The sequence below is a fragment of the Leopardus geoffroyi genome, chromosome A1 (assembly GCF_018350155.1).
Source record: "Leopardus geoffroyi isolate Oge1 chromosome A1, O.geoffroyi_Oge1_pat1.0, whole genome shotgun sequence".
Lineage (NCBI taxonomy): Eukaryota > Metazoa > Chordata > Mammalia > Carnivora > Felidae > Leopardus > Leopardus geoffroyi.
The window spans coordinates 104257955-104276746 of record NC_059326.1 but is presented as its reverse complement, the minus strand read 5'-3'; the positions used below and the strand labels follow the sequence as shown (position 1 = coordinate 104276746).

Below are 18792 nucleotides of genomic sequence, written 5' to 3'. Positions count from 1 at the left end.
CAAGTCCTAAGGTCACTCAAGACGGATAACTCCACAGACAAAGATGCTAAAATTCCATCAGTAAAAGCTTATCTGGAATTTAACACACAACCAGCTCGTTTAAAACAGCAGAGAAAGAAAACCAAAGAAGGCTGTCTTACAAATCAGAGTTCAACTTTAAATTTATGTCCAGGGATATATCTCATAAATGAAGCAAGGTAGTACACTAGTGTTTTGTGGGGAATTTTGATTATGTTACATGGCCAAAGAAGACAGAGAGTGAGTCTCAGCTGGAAACTTCAACTCTGTGAGATCAGTCAGTGCTCAGGTACACGAACAGCCACTTCACAAACATCAGCGTGCTCTGACCAAATCAGCACTAACAAAAAAGCATGTGAGCCTTACATCAATTATAATTCTTTGAAGTCAGATATCAATTGGGGGATGGCGGCATACAAAATAGAAGAATTTTCAAAAAGTGCTCACAGTACCCAGCCTTCCACAATTCATCCTAAAACGAGGCAAGAAAAGTCAAAGAAACTCTGCTACAGAATTCTCACATTCCAGCTCAGGCAGCACATGACAAACATATACACCTCATCTTGCAAACATTCTTAAAGCATGTGACGTTATTTTCCTCAAATGTGAAACTCCATAAGCAGGAACTTGCCCAACTAAGTTAAGTTAATTCACCTGAACTACTTTTTATTTTTATTTTTTTTATTAAAAAAAATTTTTTTTAACATTTACTGATTTTTGAGACAGAGAGAGACAGAGCATGAACAGGGGTGGGTCAGAGACAGAGAGGGAGACACAGAATATGAAACAGGCTCCAGGCTCTGAGCTGTCAGCACAGAGCCTGATGCAGGGCTCGAACCCACAAACTGTGAGATCATGACATGAGCCGAAGTTGGACGCTTAACCGACTGAGCCACCCAGGCGCCCCTGAACTACTTTTTAAAAATGTTTATTTTTAGGGAGAGAATGAGAGAGGATGGGCATGAGCACATGTGGGAGAGGGGCCGAGAGAGAGGGAGAGACAGAATCCTAACCAGGCTCTGCACTCTCGGCACAGAGCTCAATGCGGGGCTCAATCTCACGAACCCATGAGATCATGACCTGAGCGGAAATCAAGAGCTGGACACTTAACTAACTGAGCCACCCAGGTGCCCCTCACATTAACTACTTTTTTTTTTTTTTTAATGTTTTATTATTTATTTTTGAGAGAGAGACAGAGCATGAGCAGGGGAGGGACAGAGAGAGGGAGACACAGAATCCAAAGCAGGCTCCAAGGCTCTGAGCTGTCACTGACACACGGCTCGACCCCACGAATTGTGAGATCATGACCTGAGTTGAAGTTGGACGCTTAACCAACTGAGACACCCAGGTGCCCCTTTAGTTATTTTTAATATAAGCCTGCTGTTAAGCACCTTTCACGTGATGACATTTAAAAACCAAATAATCCAATGCAGAAGGCCTGTATAGAAAATCAGTGTACTAAATAATGTCTAAAAATTGATAGAAAAATCATAAAACACATTTAGAACCAAAAATCGTTGGAAGGTTTGGGCCCAGGAAATTATTAGTCAAGGCGCTAATAAGTGTCTTTATCCAAAAAGTTCCTCTCATCCAACCCTATCAAGTGCCCTGAAAGACACATATAAATGGCCTCTCTATAAAATGTATTAGGAGTCTGTCCCTGTTAAGCCTTGCACACACAAAGGTACACTATTCAGGCATGCACTGAAGCCAGCCAGTACCAGCTGATGCGTTCACCTCTGCCAACTGTGCTCAGTCATGACATGCGGATATCCTGGAAACACTACAGTGACAGTATGGGATATCCACAGCACAGAAATCAGCAAATGTTACAGGGCTGTTTTTCGATGGAGGAGCTACTGAACTATGGTATCTCTGTACAGACAAGCAATCATTCACATATATAAAAGCTTCAGTTATGACTATATTCCAGAAGGTAGAGACTTTTTTATTTCTTATTTCCCTCACAGAAGAACATTTTAGCATGTCAACACTTGGTGTTTTTAATCATCTAGCACCTCCTTCCTCATTTCTCAGTGAGAGTCCCCAATTTCACCTGGGTACCCATCTCTCCCGTGGAGATGGGACAAATGAGTCACAAGGAGCAGAGGGGATCAAGCTGCTAGAGAGAGAATACTTAAGCTCTGTCCTCCTGACTCCAGGAACCGGGTGAGAAGGGAGCCTGTGAGCCATGCTGGTACGAGGAGAGTAAAGCCCAGGATGGGAATGTCACAGGGGAAGAGGCTCCTTCCCACAAAAAGCCAACCTGGAATGATGCCCTTCCAGGAACCCCAGGACCCATCCCACATCAACCACAGAGACACTCAGCAAACAGACAAAGAAGATCCTTGGTGACAGTGAGTGAACTCCTGGATCAAATCCACTACTGCTGGATTTCTGGGTGTGTGAGCCCAGATATTCCCAGGAGGGTTGGTTTAAGTGGGTTTTCTGACATTTCCAATGCCTCAGGCAAGAAGAAAATATATGTAAAAAAATAAACTGACTTATGCCAATTACCTACAAACTTACAGAAAAATGGTCTTTATGGTAGTGATTATGGATTGTTGCAAATATGGTCTGGAATTTACTAATAAACACGGTTTCAGAATTAACAAATAAATACCAAATTTACTTGGCTGGCAACCGCAAAAATAGAAACTGTATTCATCCTATTTTCCTCATTTGACAAAAGTCACTTTAAATAGAGCCTAGCAAGCAGAAGACAGAAGTTTGTTAAAAGAACAAAACCGACCAAGCAAATAATCTAATATTCAATGGTTTAAGTTCTGCAGAGAAACCAAAGCTTCAGTCAGCTTTATCGAAACGTCACTGTAATACCACCTTCAAGCCTGACCCCAGTCACGGGATCTGCTTTGTTCACATGTCACTCTATCTTGTGGGCTTTAAACTGCTACATTCCAAATACCTTCCCATAAGACCACGTCTAACTAGATAGGCTTTCACAGAGAAAAGAATGGTACACAGGTGGTGACTGGACTTCCATGGTTCACAAAAGCCCATCTCATCTGCCAGGGTCCCTTCTAACGGTGCTTTTCAACCTGAGCAAATCGCCACTTTCGGCAACACTGTGAGAGTGTCACGTGCGCTGCCCACGTCAGGTGTCGGGGAAATGCAGCACTTGGGTGGTGGCCCCAGCGACCCTGGGAAAGTTTCCAAAGTGCTGACGGCAAGAAGCCTCTTCTTTCTCCTGCGGAGAAGATCCAACACCTTGAAGACGGAGTGAGCAACAGCAAGTGTCAACTACGCCCCCACCGGAGAGGCTAGCCAAGGACCTGGAGGGGAATTCTTCACGCGTGCCCTGAAATCTCACACGACCATACTGAGGTCTACGGTGAATCAGAACCACTCTCAGTCTGAGATCAAGGGCACTCTTCATCCAGCAGACCGTGAATTCATGTGAAGAGCGGTCCCAACACCAGCGCATGTGTGCAGTGAGAGACAGACAGGAAGGTGGCACGGCACGTGGCTCCTGATGCAAACACCCCACACTGGCATCGCAAACGTGTTACTTTATTTCTCTGAACTCAAGGGAAGGCCCACGTTTAATTAAAATTTTTTTATCCAGTAAATTCTTACTGAAATATGTGCCAAGAAAATTCACCGTAGGTCCTCACCCTCAATGTGCTGTGCTGATTACTGTAATGAGACAGGCCAACCGGACAAGCCCCGTACAGGTGAGAGGTCTGCACTCAGCATTACAGCGGCGGAGAAGGAAGCCCTAAGGGGCTGCTGCGAGTTGGCCTGCAACCACTCCTTCATGCACGTGCACATATGGTAGGGGTGTCTTTACCTGACAGCACGGGTAGGTAAGGTTCTTTGATAAGAATCTAGGACATGTTAAAAATAGAAATATCAAGCAGATGTACACTCCACGGTCTTCAAACTCACAGTTTCACAAACACTCTGAGCTAGCAACAAGGTGAAAACATAAGCAGTCACCAGAGGCCAGATGCTGTTGCAAGCATTTCCCAACGATTATCTCATTTATATTGTATTCCTCCCATTAATACCATCACAATTATATTACTTGTCTTTATCATCTCCACTGTAAAATGAGAAGACTAAAGTAAAGGAACTTGCCGAAAGTCACAAAGCCAGTGGCAGTGGAGACAGAACTACTGTCCTGTATGTTCAGTGTCCACAATACATTCCTACTTCACTCCTAAAATCTGAAGTCAGCTTCACTTGGATTTACTGAGCGGCCTTGGTCTGGTGTAAGCAATCAACTACTTCCCATTTCAATGTGATTTCTGAAGAGAAATCATCTTGCACAATGAACTTTCAAGGGGAACATACACTGTGGTAGTGCTGACAAAATGGCCTTACCTCTCCCTGAGAATTTTTCAATATCACCTTCACATCTTCACCAGTGCCCCAAGAGTTCTGGTTCTTCCAGATGAGGTCAGTGGGAGGACTGGCTGTGACGCCAGCATTTGCAGCCCAAATCTAGAAAAGAGAAAGGACATCAGTCGATCCAGATCCCAGCTCTCCCACATCCCAACGACAGCAAAGTAACCAAGAGACTTGGATACTTTATAAGAGAACGGATTCTAACTCTCAGAAATGAGTCCCAGGTTCAGAGACCTGCTGTATGACTAGCTGTGCATCCAGGAGAACCTTTCTAGGCCTCGGCTTCCCCAACCGATAAATGTGAATGGTGATGCACAGGGATCTGAGGGGACGTTGTCCATATTCACCTCCTACCCCTCAACATGTCAGCTGAATGTGTGCAAGTGACCTTACTCTCATTAGGCATGAAACGACAGAAGTGAAACCTATAACGCATGGGATTACTCTACCCGCACAGAGGGGCTGGCTCACTCGGCAAGGCTCAGCTCTCACTGTCGCTACTGTTACTCTATGGGTTTTATGGGCCATTCTTCCGGGGTGGAGCCCTCTGACCAGCTCCAATAGTAGCCTCCAGCTGCCTAGAGCAGCAAGTGAAGAGATACCGCTAACTTTTCTCAAAACTTCTGCAGCAGACAGCCCACCTAGAATATTCTAATATAAACTAGTAGGTCTCCAACTAGGGGCTCTGTCACAATACGTCAGGAGTGTCTGATACTGAACTCCGAAAAGAAAACAGGAAAGGAACAAATCACCCATTACTCACTGATAAAAAGGAACGCTACTGAAATAGGCAAAACCAAAAAAATTACATTTCTCTCCTAATAAGCATGGAAATTCTGCCATATTTTTAATGTATTTTATACGCAAAAAAGTATTGGTAGAGTGGAGAAAATGTGAGTCAGAAACTCTGGCTCTGAGCCAGGGACAAATCACTCCAGCTCCACAACCTCCATCTGTAGGGACACCACCACCAATCTTGATGCTTCTGAGTGTATGAAAATAGAAAGGAAAGTCTTACACCCCATAAATTATTTTACAATATAAATGGCTACATGATGGCAAAATGAAGACTGGAGATCATACAGGCAGACATCTTTTTAAATGGGGAGGAAAATCTATGAATTACTAACTAGGAGGGAGCCCATCCTCTGTAGATGCTCACCTGAAGCTTCAAGATCTTTCGTCAGCATTATAGCTGGAAACGGACAAGGAGCATTTACTGGGGTAAAACAAAAAATGAACTGGAACTGGGCTGTCAGGTTTGTGGAATGTTAATGTTTTCCTCGTTTCAAGCAAGACATTTTCACTAGTCCATATGGAATCATATAGTTGGTTTAGTGTTGTTAATAATCACAAAATGCCAGTAACCTTACTGGGTAATTTAATCTAAATCTAAAATGTCCCAGAGTCTGGGGTGCCTGGGTGGCTCAGTCAGTCAGGTGTCCGACTTCAGCTCAGGTCATGATCTCATGGCTTGTGAGTTCGAGCCCCGTGTCGGGCTCTGTGCTGAAGGGCTCAGAACCTGGATCCTGCTTCAGATTCTGTGTCTCTCCCGTTCTCTGTCCCCCCCATGCTTATGTTCTGTCTCTGTCTCTCAATAATAAATAAAAGTTAAAAAAAAAAAAAATTAAACATCCCAGAGTCATCCTGTTCCATGTGCTAGCCATATGTGGTGTGTGAGCATTTGAAATGTGGCTGGTCAAAATGGAGATGTACTGTGAGGACAGCTGTAAGTCTGAACACATAGTTTAAAAAAAAAAAAAAAGGTAGGGGCGCCTGGGTGGCTCAGTCAGTTGAGCGTCCGACTTCAGCTCAGGTCATGATCTCGCGGTCCGTGAGTTCGAGCCCTGCGTCGGACCTCTGTGCTGACAGCTCAGAGCCTGGAGCCTATTTCAGGTTCTGTGTCTCCCTCTCTCTCTGCCCCTCCCCTGTTCATGCTCTCTCTCTGTCTCAACAATAAATAAACGTTAAAAAAAATAAAAAATAAAAAAATAAATTCTAAAAAAAAAAGGTAAAATATCTGACTTAATAATTTTTTATATTGATCACATGTTGAAAGAATAGTATTCTGGATATAGTGGATTAAATAAAATATAACACTGAAGTTAATTTCACATCTTTTTTACTTTAATGTGGCTGCAAGAAAATTTTAAATTAAGTACTTCTTTTTTTGTGTTCTAGAGCTTTAATCTTTGCTATTGTCCAGTACAATTTTACAGGAAGATTACTTATCACTACCATGTTCCAAAGAGCTTCTTATCATATTTAAGGCTAGCTACTTAAAAAAAAAAAAAAAAAAAAAAAAAAAAATCACATTATTTTATATGATAATTGAGCTCCACTAGACCTATAGTATATTTATCTATTTGGTCCCTGAGGAACTATATCTAATGGAAAAAGCCTATGATTGGCATAATGGTTTCACATTACTTTACAGAGACAGAGAGCACACTCAATTCTGAAATCTTCTGAATTAAAATGTCAGATTCTCTCCACCACATTATGCAACCTCCAAAAGACATGTAAGAGGACTGAACAATTTTCTCTCACTATAGTAATGACTAATGAGAAGAAAAGATAGTGTGGTTAGAATATTTGTTTCCATTTTTTACCCATTATTACAAAATTAGCATCTCATATTTTCCCAATGTGGTATCAAGCTCTAGGACACTTTTTAAAAGAAAAGTCCTAACTAGTTTGAGCCTCTGATCTTAAACACTAAATGTGTATCAATCATAAATTTAAAAATATGTGTTTAGTATTTTTTAAAAGAAATTGATAAAAGTTACTTCTATATCCTTCAAGAATGAAAATATGAACCATTTTCACATCTTTATCAAAGTTAACAATTTACAAAATCTACTAAGAAAAATAAAGAAATTTTGTGTTTGCTCAATGATGCTACTTCTATAGAAAGTATGCTAATGACATTTAGTAACTATTAAAGATGTGATGTTTCAGAGCACAGCCAACGGTCAGTGAACCACTTAGAACTCAAAATACAGAGTGACACAAAAAGCCCATCTCTCTGCAAATCTAGAAATCTAAACACTATGTATGTAAAAACCACGTTACCCTTGCTAAAATATTATGTTTAAAAAAGTGATTCTGGGGGCACCTAGGTGGCTCAGTCAGTTAAGCGTCTGACTCTTGGTTTCAGCTCAGGTCACGACCTCATAGTTTGCGAGCTCGAGCCCATGCTGGGCTCCGTGCTGACAGCGCAGAGCCTGTTTGGGATTCTCTGTCTCCCTCTGCCACTCACATGCATACACGCTCTTTTTCTCTCCCTCTCTCTAAGTAAATAAACTTCAAAAAAAAAAAGTGATTCTTTCTAGGATCTATCACTTAATGACTATTGTTCAAACCACAGGTCCCTAATCCAACACCAGAGATGGTGACTAAGGGTGAGGTGGGGCCTGGACACCAAAGCACTACCCAAATGATGCTGAAGGTCAGTTACCCAAGGCAGACAACTGTCATTTTAAGGCATACCTTAGCATTAAAAGATTATCCTAATAGTTCTTTATGCTAAGCAGTATCTCCTGAATCAGACTGGCTACAATAATGTCAAGAGACAGCTGTTTTATATCTACTGGAGTAGACAAAATAAAGATTATTCACAGGTCAATACTTTCACTTTTAATAGTCAATTACCACTCTCAATAAAATAGGATTTTAAAAATCTTTAATAGTACTTGTAATTCCCTAATAATGTCAAAGATGTTTTAATGCCCACTTTTAAAATGCTTCCCTTGAAGCCAAAAATTTTCTTGAATTACTTTAACTGTTAGTTAAGACACTGAAGTTAAATTAAATGATGATTAAATTCACTTACTGTAACAGTCTGGCCTGCCTTCAGCACATATCTTGAGGTATATTTATAACTGACTGATGTGTCTCCAATTTTTCTGATCATTTCCCAGCCTCCCATTGGCTGATCCTATTCACAAAAAGAGTAAAACAAGGTCACATGAAATATACAGAAAGCGATAGATAACCATATAAATGAACTTACACAGGCAGTTAAACTAAGAAGGCTCTAAGGGAGTCTTCCTAGGAATCTATTTTCCTACTATAAAAAGAAAACATGGTTTTGTCATTTAGCAGAGCAGTAACTTCAATAGTGCTACAGTTTTAATATTAAGGTACTTTATTTTAAAGAAGACAAAACTGGAATAAAAGGAATGTGAACGAAACTAAATGGTTCATAGTCACTGCTAGATCAGGTGGGTCTTTGAAATTTACAACACAATCTAGCGGTCATAATCACGATTATAAACATCTAATATTTGATTAATTTAAGCTTTAAAAAAATACAGACACATAAACTTAAAAACAGATGGAAGAAAATGTGTCCTTTATCTTTTGCACCTATACCACTTCTGCCCACATTTAACTCCCTTACCTCAAAGCATGAGGGGCTGAAAAAGGGTCAGTGATGCAATGAGCCAGTCCCAAGTGAGGTCTATCACCGCGGGCCCCCAAGCTACCCAGGGCTGCCTGACACCCGAGAAAAGGTATAGGGTATTAAAATCAATTAGCTGGACTGATCTATATCCATCTCTAACTCAAAGCCAGGAATAAACCAGGCTGAAAGCCAGCTGTAGAATAACTCAACACAGGGCTATTAGGCCTTTTGAAAAACAGCCAAACTACAATAATGGAGCAGCAGAGGCTACTCTTTTTCTTCAGGTTTTAAAGTCGTGACTAAGAGGGCATAGAGCCTGTTCTCTTTTAGTATGTGAACTACTAGCTTTCCTTTGCCCATCCAAATTATGTATTCATACACACACACACACACACACGGCAACTTCAATAGCTCTGGTGAGAAAAGGAGTGGTTTTCACAAACAACATTTGACAAATCCTGAACAATGCTTCAGGAAGTGACATTCATCCCACTGCACCCCCCCATGGAACCCCCAGGCCTGCCATCCAGCATCATCGCACACACCCCTGCATGGCCTCCAGCTCCATGATGCCTAGCCAGGAAGGAACTTCACTTCTGAGCTCTCAAAAACCCCAGCTCAAAACCTCACAATTCCCTGCTATGAATATTTTGTCTAACTTTTAAACAAATAATTTCAAGATAGGGCTCCATACAATTCTTCATATAAATTATATCATGAGATTTTATTCATTTATTCATTTAAAGAGCAAAATACCCCCTGCACATATCTGACTCTAGCCTCACATTTCCTTCCTTTTCTGATGTTAACGGCTGTGAAAAAATATCTCCCATTTTCACACTCCCACTCCAACTTTTCCACCAATCTGGCTAGGGAAGGGTGTAACAACAACTCATCCTTAGGAAGGCCACTGTGAGAGAATGGCCAAGTGTGAGAAAAAGCTGTGGCTCTGTACAGAAAGGCTAAGGAAGGACATCTTTAAATCACTAAGTGTACCCTCTCCTCTTCCTCCTCCTATTTCAATGTGTATTTTACTTTGTGAATTTAAGTCAAAAATAGAGGAGGGCAACTCTTATTCTGTGAAGACTATTGAATCCAAATAAAGGCTGAGGAATTATTAGCAATGCAAAATAGTCTACCAATCAGCAAAGCCTTCCTAGAAAAAAGGGGGAATCTGTTTTTCACCTGTTCAGAAGTGTTCTTCAAGCGGATAAATTTCCCATCAACATCGATCTCTTCAATGCAGACATTGCCAGTGGCCGAGGCGGAATGAGAGATGCTGACGCTACTGCTCGCCTCAGACTCTTCTACGTCGACTCTCTTCCGCTTCCCTCTGGTCGTGCGCACGCTCCTACTTGAGGATGCTCGGGACACTGTCACACGAGAAGAAGGGCTTGGAGAGAGCTTCAATCTACAGGGGAAAAGTAATCCATTTATGAGACAATTATGCACTTCCAACTTTAGTAAAAACAGTATTAATATCCTGCACATGCATTTCTAAAGCAAAATATCACTGAAGATCTGCTGAACAATGCTGATATACATCTTAACTAAGACAAAAGTCTTTGTGCTAGAGCGCCCACCATAATGTTCTTTAAAAAATAATATCGGAATGTTTTTCCCTAGGAACAGAATGTAATTGTTATGCAGGAAGTCTGGAAAACATGGGGAGAGGAACCAACCCACCTACTACAACGTATGTAACACTGAAACTAAATGGCTTCTCATTCCAAATTTTTTTTTTAACATTTATTTATTTTTGAGAGACAAAGCATGAGCAGGAGACGGGCAGAGAAAGATGGACACACAGAATCCAAAGCAGGCTCCAGGCTCTGAGCTGTCAGCGCAGAGCCCGACGCGGGGCCAGAAGTCACAATCTGTGAGACCATGACCTGGGCTGAAGTCGGATGTTTAACAGACTGAGCCACCCAGGCGCCCTGGCTTTTCATTCTAAATCAGACACTTATGCTTTGAAACTTTTTTCTAAGAACAGGTATCAAAGGATTTATACACTAGCCATATTTGAAAAATAAGCATAAAGGTCTCTTTCAGCAAATGTAGTATTTTACAACATATTAATCAAAATATTTAAAATCTCAAGAAAAAGACTCTGCATCTTGACACAGTCCAGCATTTAAAATAATAGTAACAGGGACATCTGGGTGGCTCAGTTGGTAAGCGTATCCAACTCCTGAGTTCAATTCAGGTCATGATCTCACAGTCACGAGATCCAGCCACATGTCAAGCTCCACACTGGGCATGGAGCCTGCTTAAGATTCTCTCTCCTTAACTGACATATTAATTAACTCTGGGGTGGGAATCTTTTCACAATGTATACATATACCAAATCATCATGCTGTACACTTTCAATATATTGCAATTCTACTTGTCAATTATATCTCAATAAAGCTAAAAAAAATTCCAAAAACAAAAAATCTATCCCCCTTCCTCTGGCCTCTCCCCCACTCGTGCTCGGTTTCTCAAACAACAAAATAAAATAGAATACGAAAGAATACAATAAAAAAGACTGCTTGAATATTTTTGTTGTTGAGAGATAGATGATCCATTTCTACTTATATCTATACTCCAGTGTTAAAATATGATAGAGAAAATATTTAAGGTTGCCTTAAATGTTAAAATAAAATTTTTGCAAAAGCTCAATCCTATTTACTACTCTTAAATAAAAAGGGGAAAGACAAAAAGTATGGGGCAGAGTGACACCAAAGTTACTTACCTCTCCTCTTCGCCCTCTAAGAGCTTCCTATAAGCACTGATTTCCATGTCCAGGGCTAACTTTACATCAAGAAGTTGTTCATAATCATTGAGCTGTTGCTGCATCTGATCCCTTATTTCCGCCATCTCTCGCTCTTTGTCAGACAGCATGCGTCTAGAGTTGTCTCTTTCTTTAGCGAGCAAGTCCTCCAACTCTTGAATCCTCTCCAAACATGCTCTAGACTTCAGAGTCAAGGGAACACAATTACTTTCTAGGAATGTTTCAACATTAGCACAAAGCACCTATCTTAAACCATTTCCTGGATGGGAAAACAAATAAAGCTAAAAATTTTCAAAAATAAATAAATAAATAAAAGATTCTCTCTATCCCTCTTCCTCTGCCCCTCCCCCACTCAGGCTGGCTCTCTCAACACATAAAATAAGAAGACTGCTTGAATATTTTTTGTTAAGATCGATAGATATATGATCTCCCTCTTTCTCAGTCCCTTCCCACTTACATTCTCTATCTCTCAAAATAAGTAAACTTAAAAAAAAATTAAAAACCAAAATCTCTCAAATACAATATACAGCCCTTGGTAAGTTTTGACTTGTAAAAGATTTTAAAAAGAGGTAAATTCTTCAAATGCAGTATGTCATAAACGTACATATAATTTTTCTGTATTTGGCCAAAATTTTAAAAGTTGTGGTTTTAGTAAAAGTCAAGTCTGGCTCCCCTACAAACCTTTTCACTCAAAAGTATAAATTAACAAAAGTAAAGAACAAAAAAGATAGGAAACTCAGTGGTAAAGAACGAAAAAAGTAGGAAACTGACAAAAGAAACCTAAGGGTGAAAGTATGCTTTGGAGAACTGCTGGAATTATGCAGAAACCACAGAAAGGGATTCTGGTAACTCCCAGGGACCGTGTCCCTTTAGGACTGCTGCGCTCTCATGATCAGGCAGCATACAAAGACTATACAATATAGTGTGGTTTGTAAGATACTATTTTAAGCATAAAACTTTGCATTTGGTATTTAAAAAAATGAGAAATCACACAGCCTAAGCCAGAAAGTTCATCTGAGAACCTTGTGGCTCACTAGGTTATTATTCTTCTGCATTTCTCCAAGACAATTCATCTCAGTAACCTCAAAAAATGACAAAGGTGATCAACTCAAAAAGCCTGATAGATAGTTCACACCCTTAGAATCACAAGTAGCTGCATCAGAGCAGAATCCAAAGGGCATGTATCGTGCAAAAATTAAACCTAGAAGGCTAAAAATCAAAAGAGGATCTACACTGTACAGAAACACTACCCTTTAATCGGTTTATGTGTTTCTCACAGGGGTATGGGTTAAAATTTTTGAAAGTGCTTTACATCTATACTTGGGTTGAACAAATAAGTAAACAGGATGGGAGAAACTAGGTTTTTTACTCTCAAAGAGAAAAGTTATAGACAAGCAAACAAGAAAGCCTAAAATGAACCCTGTGGGATGGGGTTAGTCAGAAACATCTATATTAACTTGGGTTTTGTTTAATATAAATACAAGTGGACAGAAATACATTATAGAAAGTGTGTAAACTCGGCTTAGCATAATACCTATGTCAGCTAGCTCCATCCACAAGAGGGCCTAGAAACAATGACACCCCCAGACCAGTGAGACACTCAGTGTCCAGATCATCATTTCTATATACTATTCTCTAATAAAAAGAACCAAGGCTCCATGGAGAAATGTCTGATTCTAGGGCTAGTGCAGGGAAAATACAAGATGAACCTGGAGTGTCTTACAGTACTAGAAAGTAAAAAAGTGCTTAAAAAGGGGGGGACATGATAGGCAATCTGACAGAACTCCTAATAGCCAAAGCTGGGACCATCTAAGCCAATAAAGGAATGCAGAATTGGATTAACCCAAAAGATAAAATAAATATCCATGAGTCCATACTAATATAAACAAACAAAATGAATGAGTAAAATATAAATAAACTTTAAAAAGAAGAGACACATCTTTACTAGGGAATTCCACTCAATAAATGTAGATACCCCTTCAGGATGGAGAGCTTATTTCCCATCCCTTAATCCTCAAGAGTGGGCTGGACTTAGTGGGTTGCTTTCTAAGAATAGAGTATAAAAAGAAAGAAATGGTAATGACAGTGGAGAAACCTGGCAAACACTACCTTAACCAGTGATGAAGGTTAATAGCACCAATGATGTCATGTGACCCCTGACATGATGAGACAAGAAACGCACTTAAAACCCAGAACCCCAGTCTAATAATGAGAAAAACACCACACAAACCCAGATTGGGAGACAGTATACACGGTAAGTGGCCAGTTCTTCTCAACACTCTCAAGGTCATAAAAAACAAGGAAAGCCTAAGAAACTGTCACAGGCCTGATGAGACTAGGGAGACAGGTGGTACCCCGGAGAAGGAAAACAAGTGCAATAGAAAATGTGATAAAATCCAAATAGTCTGCGGTCTAGTTAGTAGTACTGTACCAACAGCAGCGCTTTCATTTTGACAAATATACCATGATAATATAAGATGCTTACAATGGGGGAAAACTGGTTGAGGGAGACAGGGGAACTGCCTGTACTACCTTTCTAACTTTTCTGTAAATCCAGAATTATGCCAAAATAAAAAGGTTATTTAAAAAATAATTAATTAGGGGCGCCTGGGTGGCGCAGTTGGTTAAGCGTCCGACTTCAGCTCAGGTCACGATCTCACGGTCCGTGAGTTCGAGCCCCACGTCGGGCTCTGGGCTGATGGCTCAGAGTCTGGAGCCTGCTTCCGATTCTGTGTGTCTCTCTCTCTCTGCCCCTCCCCCATTCATGCTCTGTCTCTCTCTGTCTCAAAAATAAAAAAAAATAAAAAAAAGTTTAAAAAAAAATAAAATTAATTAAAATCCAGAGCAGCATCTGACAGTCCATATCAGAAGCAGGCATTCATCTTAAGAGTGATACTAAACATAATCTCTACCTCAAAAACTTGCATTTAAACTGCATTTGCAGGGGCGCCTGGGTGGCTCAACTGGTTAAGCATCCAATTCTTTGTTTTGGGTCTGGTCATGATCTCACGGTTTCTGGGTTTGAGCCCCGGGTTTGAGCCCCGTGTCAGGCTCTGTACTAACAGTGAGGAGCCTGCTTGGAACTCTATCTCTTTCCCTCCCCTGCCCAGGCTCTCTCTCATTCTCTTGCAAAATAAACAAACATTAAAGGAGTTGATGAAAGGCATGAAGTACCCAAGATTCAGAGGTAACCTCTGAGCCCAGATTTGTAAACCTAAAAATGTCTCTACTTTTCTGCCTCTGATATTACAGAGCTATATAAGTGGGGAAAAAACAAAATCAAGGTATAAAAAAGTTTTAAAGTTACTCTGAATCATTTAGAAATAAATTGTATATATTTTTTTTAATTTTAGAGAGAGAGAGAGAGCACAAGTGGAGTTGAGGGACAGAGGGAGAGAGACAGAGATAGAGAGTGAGAGAAACAAGAGAATCTCAAGGAAGTTCCAAGCTCAGCATGAAACATGATGCAGGGCTCGATCCCACAATCCCAGGATCATGATGTGAGCCAAAATCAAGAGTTGGATACTCAACCAAGCCACCCAGGCACCCCTAGAAATAAATGATATTTTAAATAGCTACACAACATCTGTCGTGTAGGCAAACACAAAGAATACAACATGAGAGACAGACCTAGATTCTTCTTGCAAGTCTGCCATTAAGTACCTTCGAAACTCTGGGCAAGCTGTAACTAACCTCACTAAACCAGTATCCACATTTGAAAAATGAAGAAGTCAAACTAGATTATCTACATGTATGATCCTACCCCTCACTCTAAAATACTTTATAGCTGACTTCTGCTGGTCTTTTGTTTGTTTGTTTTAATAGTATGTATGTAACATAATTGTACTAGTTTATTAGGGTCTAGCTACAATAGAAGCTTCCAGAGTCTGAATGTTAGAAAGGAAAAAAAAAAAAAAAACTTAGAGGTGCTTTCAAAGTGCTAATGGAGAGTCTTCTGCAAGCCAGACAGACTGTGATCAACCAATTAATTTGGCCATTAAAAAACTACAAAGAAATAAAAGAAATGCTGTAAGCAATATACAAAATTCCTAATTTCAAAACAGACTACTACTATCGTATCTATGTTATTTAAAATTTTTTTAAGTCAGCATTTTAAAGGCTATGTCAATTTTATTTTTTTAGTATTATTATTTTTTTATGTTTAAGCAATCTCTACACCCAACGTGGGCTCAAATTTCCAACCCTGAGATCAAAAGTCTCATGCTCTACCGCCTAAGCCAGCCAGGTGCCCCAAGGCTATGTCAATTTTAAATCAAGTTTAAGAAGTACCTCACTAGCGTAAGTCAAATAACCAAAAGGAAACTGTATGGCCTAAGAGGCAGCATGAGGAAACAGTTATGGCCCAACAACAAATGCAGTTAAAATACACAATGGGAAATACTGGGAGGGGTGGCTTTTTGCTTCTCTTTCTAAGAGGCTAAAGTTTATGAACTAATGAAGACACTCCTCAAGATATATTACTTACCATAAAATCTGATACCAGTAATGAATAGAGGAAGGACACCCAGCCCCCTGCAGCTCCCCAAAGTCAAAGAAATTTAAAACTATTCTGGCTGAAGGAGGTGCATCTCTCCTATTTCGTAAGGCGTTAGCTCCTGGAAACCCCCAGGGCCCCGCCTAACACTGTTTAAAGACCATTAACCAGAAGTTAACAAAAAACTGTCAAGGACAGGAGTATAACTAAGAAGCCAAGAGGGAAACAGCCCTGAGCCTGAGTCAGGAAACGTGGCTACCAAGTTTCACAACCTATCACTATTTAACAGGCAAGTCTGTGCCTCTGTCTGTAAAACATCTCATACCTAGCATAACTAAGTGGAATATGCAGCTGCCAAGAAAAAAAAGTGTAGGGGCCTTGTGAAATTCAGAGAAAGGGGATGACTAGAGTATGATTTATTAAATGGAGAAAAATAGTAAATGTCAACACATAGTAGGAACACAGAAGCCTATTTTTTTTGGAAAGGTAGCTCTTAAGATGGTGCAAAGGAAAAAAAGATTATCTTTAAAGAGTATAAGGGGTAAAAGGAAAAGCAAGGAACTAGGAGAAAAACCCATCTATCAGCCTGCAGCCTCTTGGGCAAGTATTTAAACTCACCTAGATCTGTGTCAGACTGAGTGAACTCAATCACTTCTCTGCCTTTGGCCTAAGATTATGTGCGGACTGAGTGAACTCAAAGATCCTTCTAGTCCTATTGCTACATGAAAACTTCAAAATACTGTCAGTACAAAATAGGTCTAAAATAATTTTTTAAATTATGTCATGAATAATAAAGTACACAAAATAGGCAATGTACAAGTTTCTTTCTTTCGTTTAATTTTTTTTTTTAACATGTATTCATTTTTGAGAGCCAGAGAGATAAAGCATGAGCGGGGGAGGGGCAGAGAGAGAGGCAGACACAGAATCCGAAGCAGGCTCCAGGCTCTGAGCTGTCAGCACAGGGCCCGATGAAGGGCTCGAACTCACGGACCGCGAGATCATGACCTGAGCCAAAGTCAGATGCTCTACCCAATGAGCCACCCAGACGCCCCCCCCCTTTTTTTTTTTTTACATTACCCCATTTTATGTAACTCACTGTTTACCTTGTTTTCTAAATTCTTGCAAAAAAAAGTCTTCAGTTTTATAATCAGAAAAACATTTTACTAAAAATAATAAAATAAAAATAAAAATAAAAATAAAATAAAATGAAATAAAATGGAAGGAAAACTTGATCAAGAATAGAGTTTATTCTATGGGGAAAATTTAAAACAAAAATTTCCTCCCTGACGGGAAACGGAGGCTGAAATTACTTCCCAAGTAATTAAGGTGAGCGGCAGATTATCAAAGCATTCTGCATACTTAAGTGGTCGCTTGTGTACTTTGTGTCCACATCAACACCACCCGTACACTGAGACCGGTTTCGAGCGGCGTCCCCACCGCCTGGAGATGCACCTTCAGGGCCCCATCACAACTGGGAGGCACTTCATCAGCACAACCAGCAATGTCATCATTTGCAATTTACGTGTACTGATGAATGAATCAGTTGCTAAATTCTTAATAGAAAACTAATGCTACATCTGATGACCCTAATTATTACGTAGTTCAAACATTGAGAGAATCTGTCCAAAATCACAAAGCATTTACCACTCACAACAAATTTTTGCATGTTTTTCTTATTATGGCTTCCAAATGTGAAGAAAAAGGATGAGGCTGCTAGATGGTTCAGAAAATCTGGGTCCAAGGGGTAAGCCCTAGAAATAAATCAGCATGTCACTTCCTAAGAGAAACCTCTTTAGTTCTGGGTAATCTATTAATTTAGGAATAACAGTCCTACCCAGGGGACGTTTATGTAGTGCAAAATGAACAAACCAGGAAAGCCCTGCGACACAAGAGTGTAGAAAACTACGATGCTCTCTGCACAATGACATCAGGCTGAGCCAAGCAGGCGGACGACAGTGGTCAAGGTGGCCTTCAAGAGCAGCTTACATTATTCTTGGAAGAAGACACTTACTAACCTCTTTCTGTAGATTGGAAAGCTGAGACGAAAGGCTCTCAATTCTCATACGACTTTCCATCAGCTCTTCCCTGGCACTGTTGACAGTAGAAGTATTCATCTCTGATGACAGTCTGGCATTCTCCAGCTAAAAGAAGAATAAACAAGAGTCAGCCTTATCTAGTGACTTAGAGCAAACAAATGAGGAAGTATGATTCATCTCAAGGCATTTCGGTTCAAACCTAAGCCCTACTAGTAACTGGCTGATGAAACAGGAAAAGCATCATGAAGTTTGCTGACGTGGTATGAATTATCTTACACGTCTTTCTGACTTTAGGTTCAATTCCCAACATATGAGCTTAATAATGGTAATACATGAGGTTCTCTCCCCAAAGTTTATTACTTAAATATTTCACCTGAGTATTTCTAATGTGTTAGGTAATACTGCTAATGAGGAGACTGGGTACTAGCAACTTAATTGTGGGTGATGTCTGTAAAAAAATAAACATCACATATCTCTAACCCACCAAATCTAATTAGAGAAGATAAAGCCAGGGGCGCCTGGGAGGCCCAGTCGGTTAACTGTCCGACTCTTGATCTCTCGGCTCAGGTCATGATCTCACCGTTCGTGAGTTCCAGCCCCATATGTGGCTCCAAGTTGACAGTGTGGAGCCTGCTTGGGATTCTCTCAAAATAAATAAACTTTAAAAAAAAAAAAAAAAAAAAAAGATAAA

The 18792-nt window shown here is 40.2% G+C and overlaps 1 protein-coding gene across 1 annotated transcript in view; it reads right to left on the bottom strand.

Annotated features, from left to right (window-relative positions):
- LMNB1 (lamin B1) overlaps nucleotides 1-18792 on the bottom strand; it is a 57594-nt gene that overhangs the window by 4459 nt on the left and 34343 nt on the right. The window contains exons 5-9 of the mRNA XM_045487314.1: nucleotides 18081-18206; nucleotides 11532-11752; nucleotides 9983-10208; nucleotides 8225-8329; nucleotides 4366-4485 (exon numbers count right to left, since the gene is read on the bottom strand). Coding sequence (XP_045343270.1) covers nucleotides 4366-4485; nucleotides 8225-8329; nucleotides 9983-10208; nucleotides 11532-11752; nucleotides 18081-18206 — 798 coding nt within the window. The remainder of the gene's footprint in view (nucleotides 1-4365; nucleotides 4486-8224; nucleotides 8330-9982; nucleotides 10209-11531; nucleotides 11753-18080; nucleotides 18207-18792) is intronic.